Below are 17,739 nucleotides of genomic sequence, written 5' to 3'. Positions count from 1 at the left end.
AACATTATCTGGTCATCCACCAGTATTAATGGGCATAAGGCATTATCCTGACATTGACCTGGTATCTCCTTATACTGAGAGCCAGATCTCTGTGTAGCGAAATGACAAGACATGGAGCTGAGATCCGACTCTTTTCTGTCAAGATGGTTGCTTAGGGAGTCTTTTGGATACAAGATGGAAGGGACGCCAGTTGTCTGATCCTGACCAGTTAAAGAGGTCTGTTTTCCAGCTTTCTCCCATGTAACAGAATATTTCAGTCGATTTGCTCCTCTCACTGCAGCCTAAAGCTAACAGACACCTAAACATTCTCCAAAGACACATGGACAGTTTGCTCCATTATGCTGGGGGGTCATCACAATGTTTGATTTGCCAGGTAACAAATCTGCTGAATTCCTTGTCTTTTGGCATGGCCACCTTCCAGGGAAGTTCTCCTCCTGTGATCAGGAAGTAGAGGAGCACTGCAAAACTCCATACATCCAGAGTGGAATCTACAGCCAGCTCTTCCTTACCAGTGAGTTCACACACTTCTGGGGCCATGTAGGAGGTACTGCCCGCCTTGAATCTAATCCCTGTTTCTTTGATACGAGCAAGACCAAAGTCGGTGATTTTCACACAATGATATTCCTGGTCAAATGCCAAAACATTTTTAGGTTTTATGTCCATATGTACAAGTCCTATCTCTGCCACAAATTCCAGAGAACTGGAAATCTGCATTGCGCATCTCTTAACTCTGACTTCTGGAAGTCAAACTTAGAATATACAAACAATAGGTTATTCTTCTGAAATAACTAGAAATTGCTAAATGTTGAATAAATTAGAATCAGACTTACATAGGGTATAATGAGAGAGAACAGGTCACCAAATGGTGCCACTTCCTGGGAAAATACAAAGTAGTCTTGGGTCTTGAAGGCCATGCCCAAACTCCAGATGATGTTGGAATGAGATGAAAAGTAGGACACACTGAACTCCATCAGAAATTTCTTTTCATTTGTTCTCTTTTCCAGGATCTTCAGTGCCATCCTCTGATCTGTAAATGGGGAATGTTCAATATACATTAACCACAACTTGTGTTACATAAACTGAATCAAATGAAAACATCTGAAACACAAAATAATTGGTCACGCTTACTCGATTCTTTGTCCTTCACCAGAAGCACTGACCAGTATCCTCCAAGTTCTTTAAAGTGGATTTTTTTCATCTGTCTGCCACAGACGCTCTGATAAGGAGAAAAGTCCATTCAGGAGGATCTCCATGTCATGATCAGAAGCCATTTTGATCTGGATAAAAACAATTTTTGACTCTGCTTTCCAAGGTAAGGATGGAGTGCTAGCCGTGTACACCAGAACATCAAAGGCCCACACATCAATGCTTAGGGGCAGCAGCAATTCCCCATGTTTTTAGGCTACACATTTCAGGAGCTGTGTATGGAATGAACCCGGACGTAGATAGTGCTTGAGTACTCTGGAGCTTTGCGAGTCTAAATCTGCCAGTTTGATCACATTGCATTCAAAGTCCATCAGCAGAATATTGTCCAGCTTGGATGTCCTGACCGCAAATTCCTTTTCTATGCATGAAGCCCTATGTATTCACTATTTGTGGAACACGGTCTTACAATATCCCATTTAAACCAACCTGTAGAGAAAATGATGAATCATTAGACATTTGATATGGTAAAATGTTACCCGACATAAGAAACCCATCACATCCCTTGCACAGGGAAACCTAAAATATGTAAACTGAATACAGTAGGAATATGCAAAGCACACATAATTGGAAGTTAGATGTCACCAGATCCATCAGAAGCCAACTTGATCCATTTTAATCTTCAAACTGAGCAAGTCACACACCTAAAAACAAGCCTTATTAATATGTCCCATCAACTCAATGTACGGGGTGAATATTCATTAAAGTTTACAAAAGCTTTAAAGAATACAAGGACAGAGATCATAAGTTAACCTAAAGATCATTCAATTGTTGCCAAAAACTCACATTTTGTGTCTTTTTTTTTTTTTTTTTTTTTTTTTTTTATGGATTGAAGGTTTCCAGCTGGCGCCACCTCCAGGATAAACGCATAGTCACTGCTGGTATGAAAGGGTATTTTCTGGGTCATGTGTGAAAGGCAGCTGAGGGACATTCCATATTCCACCAAGAAGATGTCCATTGAAATTGTGTCTTTGGTTTCACAGCCACTAACTCATCGGTCAAAGAGAGAGACAATCGGCAATTGCTATCATTGTGAACTCAAAATCAAACTAAATCTGTAGAGGGTCCCCAGAGCATTGACCAGAACCTGTAGATATTGTACTAGCACATTACGGCAGACTTGCTCACTACAGTTTGCTCTCCTCCAGCAATGTAAGGTCTGCAATCCTCCATGTTGCTCTGTCACCACAACCTTCTCCTCTGGTCTTCTTCCAGCCATTACGTGGCGACTGATGTCAATCCTGCACATGCACATTATAACTGCTTCATCCTCCGTATATTACCAATGCTGGGCTTTTCTTTTTCATCCAGAAGAAAGACAAGTCTCTTCTATCCGAAACTTTACCTGCTAGCTTTATCTTTTTTGTATGTAGTTTAGTTTTGTCAGTTTAAAAGCACCACTGATACTGCAAATGTGATTACTTTGCAGGAATTAAAGCAGAACTACCTGTATCTGAGCACCACAAACCAAAAGCACTATTTAATTTCTAATATTCAAAGCAGCTGGCTGATGGGCTCATTAGCCCCTTGTGTGCTCCTAATTGCGCCCCCCCCCCACTACTCCCCAACATCTCATATTGTGTCCAGCAGCTCCAATAATGTGGAATATATCTAGTGACATCACCCTTTTGGTAACAACCATTGCTTCCTTATTTAATAGCTGTAGCACATGGGTGTCAAACTGGCGGCCCTCCAGCTGTTGTGAAACTACAAGTCCCATTGTTCTAACTACGTACTGTTTTTTCCACAATTGCATTCTAAAAGGTAAACGACATAGGAACTGTGACAAGATATGGTAGACTGGATATCATAGGACCTACCAGTTGTGTTTGAGCGGAAGGTTTTAATAGGATTTTTGTGGATACCATTGCAAACGCACATCATGCATCTATTGCATGGGAAAAATCCTTTTCTGTTACGAAAGCTGAATGTTGGTTGTTTCGGAGGGTTGACCATATTGGGAGCCAATTTATTTCTCAACGAAGGTGCTTTCTGGTATGTGGTCTCTGGGTGTTCTAGTAAGACCTTACCCAATACCGGATCATTTCTAAGAATGTTCCAATTTTTTAAAATTTTTGCTATTTCTCTGTTGCATTAGAAAAATTGGTTATGAATGGACAAAATCTTTCGATTTGAGCCTTATTTTGTAGAGTGAGAAGATTGGCTTTATCCATACCAGCCACCTTACTGATTTCAGCATCCAGTGTATGGCTGTCATAACCCTTTTTCATAAATCTTGTTTTGCGTATATTAGATTGTATAGTGTAATCATCCAAATTATCACAGTTTCGACGTATACGGAGAAATTGGCCCCTAGGGATATTGTCCAACCATCTTGGTAAGTGTCAACTGTCCTTAGGTATATAACCGTTTCTATCAGTACTTTTGAAAAATGTTTTAGTTGTAATTCTAGTACCGTCACTGAGGAGAGTAAGGTCAAGAAAATTAATGTTGCTATAACTGTACTGAAAGGTAAGTTTGATGAAGTTTTAGTTGAGAGCAACGAAAAAGTTCTGTAGCGAGAACTCATCACCTTCCCAGAGTAACAAGATGTCATCTATATAGCGACGGTAGAAACGCAAGTATGGCCATTCGCGAGCGTAGATCATGTCCTCCTCCCATGAAGAGGTTGGCCAAACTTGGTGCAAATATGGCACCCATGGCTACGCCTGTAATTTGCAGATATTTGTCATTGAACCAGAAGTAATTATGCTTCATGGCGAAGTCTAGTAAATCTAGTAAATTTTCAATGCAACATAGAGAAATTTATTAATATCCAGTGTGTCTCATTGCGATTCCCAATAATTTATGTTTTCTATTAGCGCTGCATCTCTATTTTGTTTCATTTACGGTTTATGGGTTCCTGAGGTACCTTTTTTCTGCCAGCAGCTATTGTATGTTTTAAACCCAGCGCTCGATCTTCCATTTTTCATGATTTCTAAACTGCCATCACTGTCATTTTCTAGCCCACCTACACAAATCTTATATCAAAACGTTCAGCTATCCCCGCTGCCACTAAAAATGTCCACGGCTAAGCCATAGTCCTGATAGTGTTCGCAATATGACCATTTGTTTGCAACTCACGCCTCCCATTGACATTCATTGAAACTCCACTCTAGCCACCTCAGATTTGAAGGGCAATTTCTAAACTGTGACTGTGTCTTCATTTTTAATATTTCAGAGACATACTATGCATCAAAATGTAGGTCTGGGTCTTGTGATTCTCACAATATAAAGCTCTTCAGTGTAGGATTTATGATTTTATAAACTACAACTGTTTGAAGATGGCAACCACCAAGTGAGCAACTTGGAGCAGTTTGTTTTAACTGTTCTTCTCTGCCCTTGCTGTAGAGTGAGTTGCCTTAGGAACCCAGGTGTGTGAGCAGGCAGCAGAGTGACAAAAGCTAGAGTGAGCTGAAAAATAAAAGTTGAAATGCATTTCTCACTCTATCAAGCTTGCCATGGGCACTTTTTACATTTCATCAATTGGTTAGTGTAATGTTTACTATCTTTACTCGCTCCAAACACTCCACACAGTTACTCTGCCCAGTCCAACCTTTTCACAGTTACTCCAGCCACTCCAACCACACAATAGTTACTCCGCCCACTCCTCCCAATTACTCCGCCCACTCCAGTTGTAGACTACTGGTGGAGGCAAGAACACTTCACACAATTTCCCCAGAAATTGTAGCTTTTCTAGTATTAAGATTGTTGAGTGTTCCAAAGAAATTAATCAGCGCCTGTTCCTCACCAACCAACAGAAGAATGTCTATCTTTTATAAAGGACAAGCTCCAGTCAGTCCCTGGCATGGATCAAATCCTCCTCCCAGCGTGCCATAAAAAGGTTGGCAAGACTGGGGGCAAATGTTGCCCCCATGGCTACACCTTTTTGGTTTGTAGATTAGTATTTATCAAACCAAAAATAATTCTTGCTCATAGAAAATTTTATAAAGTTTTTCTGGGATGAAGGTAAAGTGCTATTTGCGCTGAGGTAAAATTCTGCTGCCTGTATACCGTCTTTGTGGTCAATATTTCTATAGAGACACCACATCGGCAGTAACCAAAAAGGTGGTGGGAGCAATAGAAACATTATTATCTCATTCAATATCTGTTTTGTGTCACATAAATAGGCTGGTGTTTGTGACACCAGGGGCTGTAAGAAATAATCAATATACTCCCCCACCTTCGAGCGGAGGGTTCCTATTCCACTTACAGTCGGTTGTCCCGGAGGTTTGACCGGATCCTTATGTATTTTTGGTAAAATATATAAATCTGGAAGTCCTAGGTGCTGAGGGACATAAAAAAAATCTTTCTTTAATAAATCCACTGTCATAACCATTCTTAACTTTTAGTGTGTGTGTATTTTTTTTTTCTCCAAAGAGGGTCACTGGGTAATAGAGTAGGTGGAAGCATCATTGAGTATATTATATACCTCTGTCCATATAATCGGTTTTATTCAATATAACCACGCCCACCTCCCTTATCTGCGGGTCTGATGACCAGATCCTTTCTTTCTAGGAGTGATTTAATCACCTTAGCTGAAGGGGAAATGGGAGCGTGTTTAACCGATATGTCATCCAGATCCTTAATAACAATCTCTTTAAACAGGCCCACGTAAGAGCGTCTGTGGTGGTGGATTATAAGTGGAGGCATTATGTAAATTAGAGTGGGTGGAGTTATCAGCATTATTGTGCACAATAGGATTATTAAAAATATCTCTTTAGTGATAACTGCCGAGAACTTGTGGATATCCATATATGCTTGGAACTTATTCAACTTCTTGTTAGGGGCATATGTAGCCTCCCTAGCGGTCTGATTATGTCCATATACTGCTCAAAGTGGTACATTTTTATTTTTGCATGGAAATATATATATTTTTTTATATTGTAGGCCTGTAATTTTTAGGAATAACTCACTGAAATCTGTCCGAACAAGAGTCTAGTAAACATTCCGGGTATGTTAAAATTTGAAACACGAAATCATAAATTATAATTTATTAAATTAAATATTTTTACATTAAATTTTTATTTCTTCATTACACAAATTATAAAAACACATTAAGCCTCAAAAAGATGCATTTCTTAATAAATCTATAACCCCCACCCCCAACCCACCTTCTCCCAATACCCCCCTCCCCATCTACTCTTAAATCTACCTGTATCTAGAGGTAATCCCTCTTTAAACCTTATGACATCTTTAAAACTACCAAGTCTTCTATAGTACAACCTTTTGCTCCTAATAATTCTGTATACTTTTCCGAGGTCTTAAATTTCATCCAACCACTCAACGTTTTCCTAAACACCTCGATTTTATCCTCCTATACATCTTAATTCCTCCATTTGTGCAATACCCTCCACTCTGTCTATCCAATCCTGAATCCTTGGGACCTCCTTTGCCTGCCAATATTTGGGGATTAGACCCTTTGCAGCACTTAACAAATTATACAAAGCTTTGTTTTTACGTAATACCGAAGCTGGCTCAAAATGATAGAAAAGACATTTCCACGGGTCTCTTTGAATATCTACCCCACATATATCTTGGGTATATAGAGCTATTTCCCTCCAATAATACTTCATTTTCGGACAACTCCACCATACATGCTCCATGCTACCCCTTTCTTCACAACCTCTCCAACACCAGGGGGAGCTCTCCACTTGCGGTTTATTAGCTGCACTTGGAGTTGTATACCATCTCTCGCTAAGCATTTATAAATTTCACCTGTGCGCGTATTTGTAGCCATATGTGTTGAATTAAAAATAGTTTTTCTTTGCTGTGGATTCAGCTCAACTTCTAATTCCTTCTCCCATTTACTTACCAAGAGGGATCTATTCCATCCAAGTCCAAGAGGATCTTCTATATCCTTAAAGTCAATTTTTTTGGGGTACCCACCCCATTCATTAATTTTTCCAGAGGATTAATTTCCTCCAATGACCTCATAGGTTGTGGTAGCCTTGCAACAAAATGCTATAGCTGGTTATACCTCCATTCATCCAACCTAGTAAATCTTTTTTTTTTTTTTCTTTTTTTTTTTAACATTTTGAAACGTGCAGAATTTCCCTCACTGAAATCTGTCCGAACAAGAGTCTAGTAAACATTCTGGGTATGTTAAAATTTGAAGCACAAATTTAATGAATCCTATAAAAAAAATAATTTAATTCAATAATATAATCAAACCAAAAACTGAAATTTGAAATAGAGCTCCAAGTTCGCACATCACTGAGCAAAGTCTCCAAATTGTTTTTAGTGTCTGACAAATTTCCCCACTAATCATTATCACTCAATTCTGCAAGTGGTTCCAATTTTACTATCGCTGTTCTCTAGCCGGTCTAAAACCGCGTCTGACCTAAAGGGACGCTTTTTGGATGCCATGGACATTTCTCAGTTTCCAGGCAGAAAGAACAGTAAAAATGCAGGCAGGGCACCGGACAAAGCATTCGGGACAAAATGTAGGTGAAATGGTTTGATACAGGAATGTCGCTTTTAAAATTTTTCAAAATTTCCTCCAGTTCCGTCCCCCGTATGTCCTGACATCACAGGGAACAGAACCCGGAAGACAGATGCTGGCATCGGCCGGAGGACATTGCCAAGGTACATCACGAGAGCGAAGGACAAGGTAAGTGAAGAAGAGATCCCAGAGCAGCACTGCAAGGTATTCCCGAGGTGTAGCTCGGGGTTACCGCTTGTGGTGCTGAAAGTTTACCCCGAGCTACACTCGGGAATACCTCCAGGGAGGTTAAGACCCTTTATCCAAACGATTCAACTCTAGCTGAGGAAGTTCACTATTGCTTAAATTAAAAATACCCTTGCCGGCTACAATCTTCTTCTTTTTTTCAATACGTCCATTGACTGGCTCTTTCCTCCTCTTTCCCCTATGGAATCGCTTCGCTTGCAAATCCTCCCATCCTCTAAAAAACGGACCTGTGTTCTTTCTAGTGTATTGGTGTTGGTTATCCACTATCCTTACTGTTGCTAGGGGAGTACTGGGGTTTTGAAAATAGGGTTTGTTATGCTGGCCCCTCCAATGGGGCCTAATGTTAGATTGATATGGGACCCCTCTATTCTGAGGTGAGAAATATTGGAACTGATTTCTAGATACTGGTCCACTATGCCAGTTATGACTTTGAGAGTTATAATTCTATATTGTCCACATTCCAGGTATGAAGGTGAGATCCTTTTTCATTTACCACACTGCAAAGTCCCTATGTGGTCATGACCCAGTGCTAGCCGTGTACAGCATGAAACCAAAGGCCCACACATCAATGCTTAGGTTCAGCAGCAATTGTTCTTCTTTAGGCAGCACCGTTCAGGAGTTGTGTATGGAATGAACCCATATATAGATGATGCTTGAGGACCCTGAAGCCTGGAGTCCAAAATCTGCCAGTTTGATTACATTGCATTGAAAGTCCATAAGCAGAATATTGTCCAGCTTGGATGTCCTGATGGACCATTCATTTACTATGCATAAAGCCCAGTGCATTCACTATTTGTGGAACAGGGTCTTGCAATGCAATACAATACAATGTCCCATTTTTAAACCAACCTGTAGAGAAAATGACAATGAATGATTAGACAATAATATGGTAAAATGTTACCCGTCATAAGAAACCCATCGCATCCCTTGCACAGGGAAACATAAAATACATAAACTGAATACAGTAGGAATATGCAAAGCACACAGAATTGGAAGTTTTATATATCAGCAGATCCATCTTAACCATTTTGATTAATTTTAATTTTCCAACTGAGCAAGTCACACACCTAAAAACATGTTTTATTCACATGTCCCACCAACTCAATGTACGGGGTGAACATTCAATAAACCTCCCAAAGCTTTAAACAAACCCAGGACAGAGATCATAACTCAGATCATAACTTAACCTAAAGATCATTCTATTATTGATAAAAACTCCCATTTGTTTTTGTTATGGATTTGAAGGTTACCAGCTGGTGCCAACTCTGGGATAAAACCATAGTCGTTACTGTTATGAAAGGTGATTTCACGGGTCATGATGTGTGGATGGCAGCCGAGGCTGAGAGATATTCCACCAAGAAGTTGTCCATTGGACAACTGATCAGTCAAAGAGAGACAATGAGCAATTGCTATCATTGTGAACTCAAAACAGAACTAAATCTGTAGAGGGTCCCCAGTGCATTGACCATAACCTGTAGATATTGTACTAGCACATTACGGCAGACTTGCTCACTACAGTTTGCTCTCCTCCAGCAATGTAAGGTCTGCAATCCTCCATGTTGCTCTGTCATCACAACCTTCTCCTCTGGTCTTCTTCCAGCCATTATATGGCCGCTGATGTCAATCCTGCACATGCACATTATAACTGCTTCATCCTCCGTATATTACCAATGAGGGCTTTTCTTTTTCATCCAGAAGAAAGACAAGTCTCTTCTATCCGAAACTTTACCTGCTAGCTTTTTCTCTTTTTTGTATTTTTAGTTTTGTCAGTTTTTAAAAGCACCACTGATACTGCAAAAGTGATTTATTTGCAGGAATTAAAGCGGAACTACCTGTATCTGAGCACCACAAACCAAGAGCACTATTTCATTTTTATTATTCACAGCAAATTCACAGATCCATCCAGTGATTTCTAAGCAAAATAAAGCACCCCCCCACCCCCCAGCATTTCTGGCCATGACAATCTTGTGGAGGGGAACATTTGTGTAGCAATTAATGGAATCCACCTGCCCTTAGTCAGGCATACATGCAGCCGGTGTGCTTAGCTGACTCCCAAGGACTCCTGGGATATTTGACATTATTTACCCAGGCATGGAAACCATGAAGTAACTGAAGAAATCTTGGGAAAAAAAAGTAAATATATCTGACTATCTACTAATGCTAGCAGCATGAGGATTAGGAATATTCAACCTTGATTTGTAGCTTAAAGTGGAACCCGACTCACTGAAAGTTTCTTAACCTGCAATGTTTGGCCAGTAGAACCTTAGATCTACAACAAATTCTCCTGGACCCACCATATAACTGTGTATAGGGCTTTTTTTTTTTCTCAGAATAGGTGCTGGAACTTGCCCTTTCCGAGTCACCCCTTATCTCTGCCTTGTACCCACCTCCGGAAGACCATTCCTTGCTTCCACCTTCTACCCACCTCCCAACACCCTTTTTAAGGGATACAGAACCAAGTATCATTTTGTGGTGCTAAGTGATTTCTATGGAAATTGTTAATGATGGCAAGAAAAGCAGTAGATCTCCTGCATCCAGAAAGAATAATCCCACCCCAGTGACAATAGATCCTACCCCCCGTCCACAATGGATTGCCTGCAAAAAAAATACCCCTCCACAACAATAGACCCATGACAACAATGGATCTCCCAGCATTCAGCATCAATAGACCCTTCTCTCAATGATCTCTCCTAGTAGCAATTGACCCTCCAGCAACATATAAGACCCATCAAATGCAACAATAGATCTCCCATCAGCAACATACCTTCCTGCAAAACATATACCCCCAGAAGCAGCAATAGACCTCCATGCAAACATTGGTCTTATTCATCTACAATAGATCCTTCAGCAAACATCAAAAGATTCTTCTGCACACACCAGCACCCCTTGCCATTACATACATTCAGTGCTGGAGGTGCCGGAACTGTTCCCCTGTGTTCCCGCTGGAAAAATAGCCCTGACTGTGTATTATTGAGGAGTCATCGGTAAGAATAGAATTGCAAGAAAAAGCATGTGAACCTGTTGGAATTTAAGAGTTGTGAAAAAACTCTTAGTATTCCTGTACTTGTAGATGGTTGTGGGAAGAAATCCTTTTGGAAGCCAGTTAGGAAAAAGCAGTGTGACTTTATTTGATCACACACCAAAAAATACAAAGTCAATATAAAAACAATAAATTCAGATACAAAAAGATATGTAGCTGAAAATGAAATAAAAATAAAGAATATTCGTTGCTTGTTCCTTGGATAGAAGAAGAAAGATGAAGTTCCTTTTGTGTAGCTTAGAAAGGATCCTGGCCTAGACATGTGCTCTTAAGAAGTGGCCATGTGCTTTCCTTTGTTCAAACATGCCATGTGCTCCTTTGTGGAAGTGTCTGAAATGTATGTCTGAATGAAGTGAAGTGAGCAAGTGACCCTGTTCCTTGAATGGGCTTACGTACTTAAAATGCACAAGGAACAAAGTCCTCCCATTATCCTTTTTTACAAATTTGCGGGCTCCTTAACCCCTCCCCTAGTCACCTCCCAGTGTAGCAAGGCATGTGTTTCTATCCAATCAACTAAGTCAATTAAAATGATTGACAGGAACCCTCTAGAAGAGAACTCTGAAGTTCTTATGTTACATACAGCTGTCTGAATACATGATTTATGAATGCAATTTAAACTCTCAGACTCATTATATGAATTTAAAATGATATACATTACATAGCTACACTAAAGAAAACACTCGGCTTTTCCTAATTATGTAACCCAGACACAAATAATTCACATCTGTTACTACTCCATTTCAAAACCTCGCATTCACATCCAATTAGGAGGGTATATTCTCTGCCAGGCATATTTCAGAACTTACTAGAGACCGAATTAAAATTTAGATATTAAAAATTAATATTACATTCCCCTCTGAAATATGAAAATTCATATTTTCATTTATATCACGCATACTCCATTATCTCATTCACACAGGTTTTGATTTAGTAATTTCAAATGTATCATTATTTGTACCTGAGTCAGCAAAACCACAAAGTATTTTTCTCTTAAGTATATTTTGTAATCATCTCCTTTCCTAATTTCCCTTCTAATTCGCTTATAGAAACTTCTCATTTTACACATCAAACATAATTGGAATATAATACATAATATGATAATAATAATTATTACAGGATGTAATAAAATATTTCCTGCTGCAGATGCAACTGACGTTTTTCCCCACATTGATACAGTATGTTTAAATTTTGACCACCAAGAGTGACCTGAAAATTCAGACCGACCATGTTCTATTTCTTGCAAATTCCCTTGTTCATGGTTTAAATAATATTTCTGTATTTTGGAGTTCATCTGATAAAGCTATCAATAAACTTTTATCCTTTTGAATAACATTTGCCCAATCTCTCCAAGGGAATTCATCCACCTGAGATATATTGTACTGTATGGGAAGAGCACTTATATTTTTCATAAGCATGTTTGTCAAATTCATTCTCATCCCATTAACACTTATTGCTAAAATATCTCCTTCTATACAGAACAAACCTCGACTTAAGTTTTCTGTATGTGTACAAGAGGAGGAGAAAGATTGAACCCTTTCTGAGTTAGACACAACTTGAAAACAAACTTTCTTTTTATCTACAATTGAAATTAACTCCGAAGTGGTTTTAACCTTTTCTATCCTTGCTGAACATAGAGCATGGTTATGGTAACAAGAATGAAATATACCTTTTTATGTCTTGATTAGGTAGACAAATAACTTTAGACTGAAATTGTAAACATGAAGACAGATCTAATTGTTCTAACTCGAAATTATCAAATGCAAAATCTGTATATTGCAGTTGATAATATAGTAACTGTATGTTGCTAACGGGTAATCCCAAGACAGTGATTGGAACCAACATTTTGTTCTTTTCCTGCTACAGGAATCATTGAAGAACTATAACATATATGTTCTGATAACATTCAATCCATTTATTTACCCCCAGATCTGTATGATTTATGGCATACACATACTCTCTGGGTAAATTTTGTTCAATACCTAGAGGAGTTATTCCACTTTTAAAAGGCTTGAGCTATTTTAAAATTTGTGGAATATTCCATCTGGATTTCTAAACATGCTCTGGCTATATGGGAATTCTGTTCACTTGTCATTAAGAGTAATATTCTGTAAATGTAATATATGGACCCATAATATTGGCTGTTTTTAATCACCATATTTTCCAATATCTGATTTAAGTTTCTTTGTACTTTAATGCTATTGCTTCCACTAAACCAGCTGTCTCGAGATCAGACTTTAATGTACTAATGTCCATACTATTTGTAATACTTCCAATGGTACCAACTCCTCCTAAAATACCTTCAACTATACCACGTTTATTCCTGTGAGGATTCTTAATATTAGTACCAAACCATCTTTCAATACCTAATTCCACATTAACCAGATGTTCTTGACATTGTGGAAACCTTGTTGAAATTTTCCATTCTGAAATGTTAAAGTTCCACAATATAATAACAAACTTTCCTTCTCTCAAAAGAAGTCTGGTTTGGAAAGGACTTGCTGGAATAAATTTATCCGTGCACTGTGTTCTTTTATGGGATATTACATTTGTATTTACACATTTCTTTGGATAACTTTCTATTGATATGCAGCATTCATATATACCTGTATCATTAATAGTGTTTTGATGATACACTTTCGCATTGGCCTTTATTTGTGACATGTCTGGAGTTTCCGCCACAATGGGTGTACAACTTGGAGTGTATTTGTTTTAGCATTCTTAGATCTATCAATCTGTATGCAGTAGGGTCATCATGCTTTGCCACTACCCACAAGGGATTATTTGTAACTGAATTGGCTTTCCTGATACCCTGTTCCAAAAGTTCTTGTATGATTACTGATACAGGTTCATCAGATTCTGGCGGCAACTTGTATTGTTTTAATGGGGGATGGTCTTTGCCTTTTGTATATTCACTTCAACATCTTTAAACAGTCCTACTTCATTTTTACCTTGACTCCAAAGTTTTTTGTGTAATTGTACTAACTGTTTCAATTCCAAATTATCTCCAGTATCTGGCCATTTATAGTCAGCATCAATTGCTTCTGTCAAACAGATGCTGCCGACTTCACAATAATCTGCTGGGTCAATTACCATAGGCTTACGGTTAGCAGGGCCTTGCCAAACAATGCCATTGGCTAAATCAAGTATCCACCCTCTTTGAGACAAAACATCAGTACCAATAATGTTCTCTGATTCTTGACAAAACCAAAAGTCTATTTCCATTTGCAAACATCCTGGAATTTCAAAAGACACACTTTTTTAAATTTTTTAGCTTGAACATCACCTTTCCCATTGAACCCTATGACTGTACAAACTGCTGCATTTGATGGAATAGGTCATTTCAAACCTGTGACGCTAATCTGAGCTCCTGTATCTAAAAGACATTTTGATTTCTGGCCGTTAATTTTGGCTTTTACATAGGGACGCCCACCCTTGTCTAAGAAAATTGGAGCTACATAATCCAGACAATGAGGCTCAACCTCCCTTTTCTTAACTAGTCATGGTGAAGGTAATAGTGGCTGTCTTGAAGTATTGGATGAATGTGAGTTGTTTACATTTCTTCCATTACCAATTGACATTTCACTGATCTCTCTTATCAGAGGAGCGTAGGGTGAAGATGACTTAACTTTCTGTGAACGAGGTGGAGCAGACGGTTCAGGAGAAATAAGTCCATTTTCTTTACCCAAATTTCTCATCTGAATGTCTTTCAAAAATTTCCTACACTGCCACTTAAAATGCCCTGGTTTTGTACAATAGTAGCAATTGAGTGGTCTTTGAGTCCTTTTTCTTGCACTGTCATTCCTGCGGGGGGCAGCATTTCCTGTCTTGAATTTATCCTGACTTTCATTCCTAGGATAACTATCAATTGAGGCAATCTTTGGTCTTGCATTACTTTGCTTTAATTGCCTTCTTACGTTGTCTATAACATAAGCTGCATCATTCAAATTATCCTTCCCATTAGCAATCAACAAAGATGCTGGATCAAGATACTTACATTTTTTTTTTTTTTTTTTACAAAATCCTTGACCATAGCAGGGGTCTCTTCTTGTAAATTAAGTATCATCCTGTATGCTTTAGAAAATTGAATTCTAAAATCAAAAGGATCATCATTTAATAGTAGCTCTTAAGGAGTCTAAAATTTCCAAACTAGGTGTCTCCTCTCCAGTGTTGAATAACAGTAACTGCCGCAATCGTTCAGTTGCATTGCTATGAATTTCCATATCGTCCTCATCAACATAAGGAGACTTGATTAACCTACTAGCCATAAAACGTGGGATCCATAATCCAAAAATACGATTTCTTTGCTCATCAGTTAATTGAAACCGATCACAAAAACTCTCAAAAACATCTGAATTATGGAAAGAATTTTCTTTCATATCATATATGCTGGTATATCCTTCAATATTTTCATTAACTGATCCTGAATCTGTAATTTAAGCTTAGGTGCCCTAGCAAGTAATTTCTCTCTCTGTACATTAGCGTCACTGCTTCCCTCATGTGTACCTCTGGGTGAATCTGGAATATATGAGGCTTGACATTATCTGATTGCTTTTTTTTAGACACCACAGCTATTTGCGTATTTCTTAATATTGCAACATTTTGAGATTCAATTTCTTGCTCCAGATGTTCAATATAGTTACAAAAAGTTTCACAGTTTGTACAATTGGATTCAATAGTATCATGCTTGTCTGTACTCTGTAAGACATTTTCTCTCTGTCTTAACACAAACCACATTTTTCTCTGGCAATTCAAACACCATAGAATTGAAAACTCTAACTAGCTTCTTAATGTTACGCAATTTTCTTTTCATCTTATTAAACGAAAATCTAGATTTATCAATATCGACATTAGCCTGCATACATTGATCATACATAGATTTCCAAAAACCAGTGTCAGAAGCATGGCTAGCTAAACCTTGAAATTCCAATTTACTTTGATTAGCTAATGAATCAATAAATTCCATTTTTGCTACTCACCGAATTTAGTAAGTTTTCTCTTTGTCCTGGCTTAGGAACTTGTCTTGTCTCCACTTGGATCCTCAGGTCTCCACAGCCAACGTTTTTTCCATTCTAGGTTCTGCAATCTTTCTGAAGCTTAATCAATCAAAATATAGTTCATCTCAATCCCTGAATAAGGGAGGGCAAAGGCAAACTTGGAAAAATCGAATGGCTGGCACTCGCCAATGTTGGAATTTAAGAGTTGTGAAAAACTCTTAGTATTTCTAGGTTCTTGTAGATGGTTATGGGAAGAAATCCTTATGGAAGCCAGTTAAGAAAAAGCAGTGTGACTTTATTTGATCACACACCAAAAAATACAAAGTCAATATAAAACAGTAAATTCAAATACAAAAAGATATGTAGCTTAAAATGAAATAAAAATAAAGAATATAAGTTGCTTGTTCCTTGGATATGAAAAGAAAGATGTAGTTCCTTTGTGTAACTTAGATAGAAGTTTGGCCTAGCTTAAGAAGTGGCCATGTGCTTTCCTTTGTTCAAGCACGCCATGTGCTCCTTTGTGTAAGTGTGTGAAAGAATGTGTCGTGTGTGTGAGTGTGTGTGTGTGTGTCCTTTGAAAGAAGTGAGCAACTGACCTCATTCCTTGAATGGCTTACATACTTAAAATGCACAAGAAACTAAGTCCTCCCAATATCCTTTTTGTTTCAAATTCACGGGCTCCTTAAACACACCCCTAGTCACCTCCCAGTGTAGCAAGGCATGTGTTTTCTATTCAATCAACTAAGTCAATTAAAATGATTGACTGAAACCCTCTAGAAGAAAACTCTGAAGTTCTTATGTTACAGCTGTCTGAATACGTGATTTATGAACACAATTTAAACTCTGACTCATAAGAATTCAAAATAAGGTATACGTTACATACTATTCTTAAAGAAAACATTGAATTTAAACCTCTCCTAATTCCCTAGCCCAGACACAAATAATTCACATCTGTTACTACTCCATTTCAAAACCTCACATTCACATCCAGTTAAGAGGGTATATTCTCTCTGCCAGGCATATATTTCAGAACTTACTAGAGACCGAATTAAAATTTAGATATTAAAAATGAATATTACAGTAATTAATATACTCAGTGAATCAGAATGTTCTCTAAATTCCTGGCCCTGCTAGGAAACAATTGGGATCTTTCACCTATTTGAGCCACTGCAGGATTTGTGTAAGGGCTCTTTCGCACAGGATGGACCCGTGTCGCGGATCCACTTAGTGGGGATCTCTCCGCTGATCCCCACTGAGCAAGCGGATAACAGCTCTGTGTCCTATCCATGGCTGCAGAGCGGACACAGCTTCTCGCTCTCCTGAATGGGTGGTCGGATGAAAACTGACCCCCTGTCTGTTTTCATCCAACCCTTTCTGATGGACGTAAGGGGAATTGGATCCCCATCTGTCCCTTTTTTTGGTGGATCAGATATTGGTGGGTGTAAATGGACACGTACATTTACAACCACCGCTCCCTAGGAGAATGGAGGTTCTGATCAGGTTTGCCTGAAAAACGGGCAGGCAGACCCGGTCAGAACATTCATGTTAAAGAGCCCTAAGTATGCTTTGGACAGCAGCTAGATCAAAAAGTCTGGGAGTGCTTTAGTGTGGTCTCTCGGACTTTCCTTTTATGCACACGTGTGTGAACTGGGTCAGCACAAACACTGAAGGATTGTGGAGTGTGGAAGTGATGAGCCTACCTGGAGCAGTGCTACCTTCTCTTTGGACAGCACCTGTCTCACCTCATTCCATTGGAATCCATACTGCGTTATGAATCTCACAGGAGCATCTTTGACCTGATCTTGCTTCAT

The 17,739-nt window shown here is 38.7% G+C and overlaps 1 protein-coding gene across 1 annotated transcript; it reads right to left on the bottom strand.

The window, feature by feature from the left end:
* Positions 1–336: 336 nt before the first annotated feature.
* LOC149431242 (serine/threonine-protein kinase SBK1-like) lies at positions 337–17,739 on the bottom strand. Its single transcript, XM_089665765.1, has 4 exons — positions 17,629–17,739; positions 9,145–9,271; positions 831–1,027; positions 337–624 (listed from the first exon to the last, which is right to left on the bottom strand). The coding sequence occupies exons 1-4, from the start codon at positions 17,737–17,739 to the stop codon at positions 337–339; spliced, it is 723 nt and encodes a 240-aa protein (XP_089521891.1).

Source organism: Staurois parvus, unplaced genomic scaffold, assembly GCF_062004578.1.
Source record: "Staurois parvus isolate SC_StPar_1 unplaced genomic scaffold, SC_StPar_1.0 ptg002329l, whole genome shotgun sequence".
NCBI lineage: Eukaryota > Metazoa > Chordata > Amphibia > Anura > Ranidae > Staurois > Staurois parvus.
The sequence above is the reverse complement of the archived record's forward strand: the minus strand, read 5'-3'. Positions and strand labels throughout refer to the sequence as shown.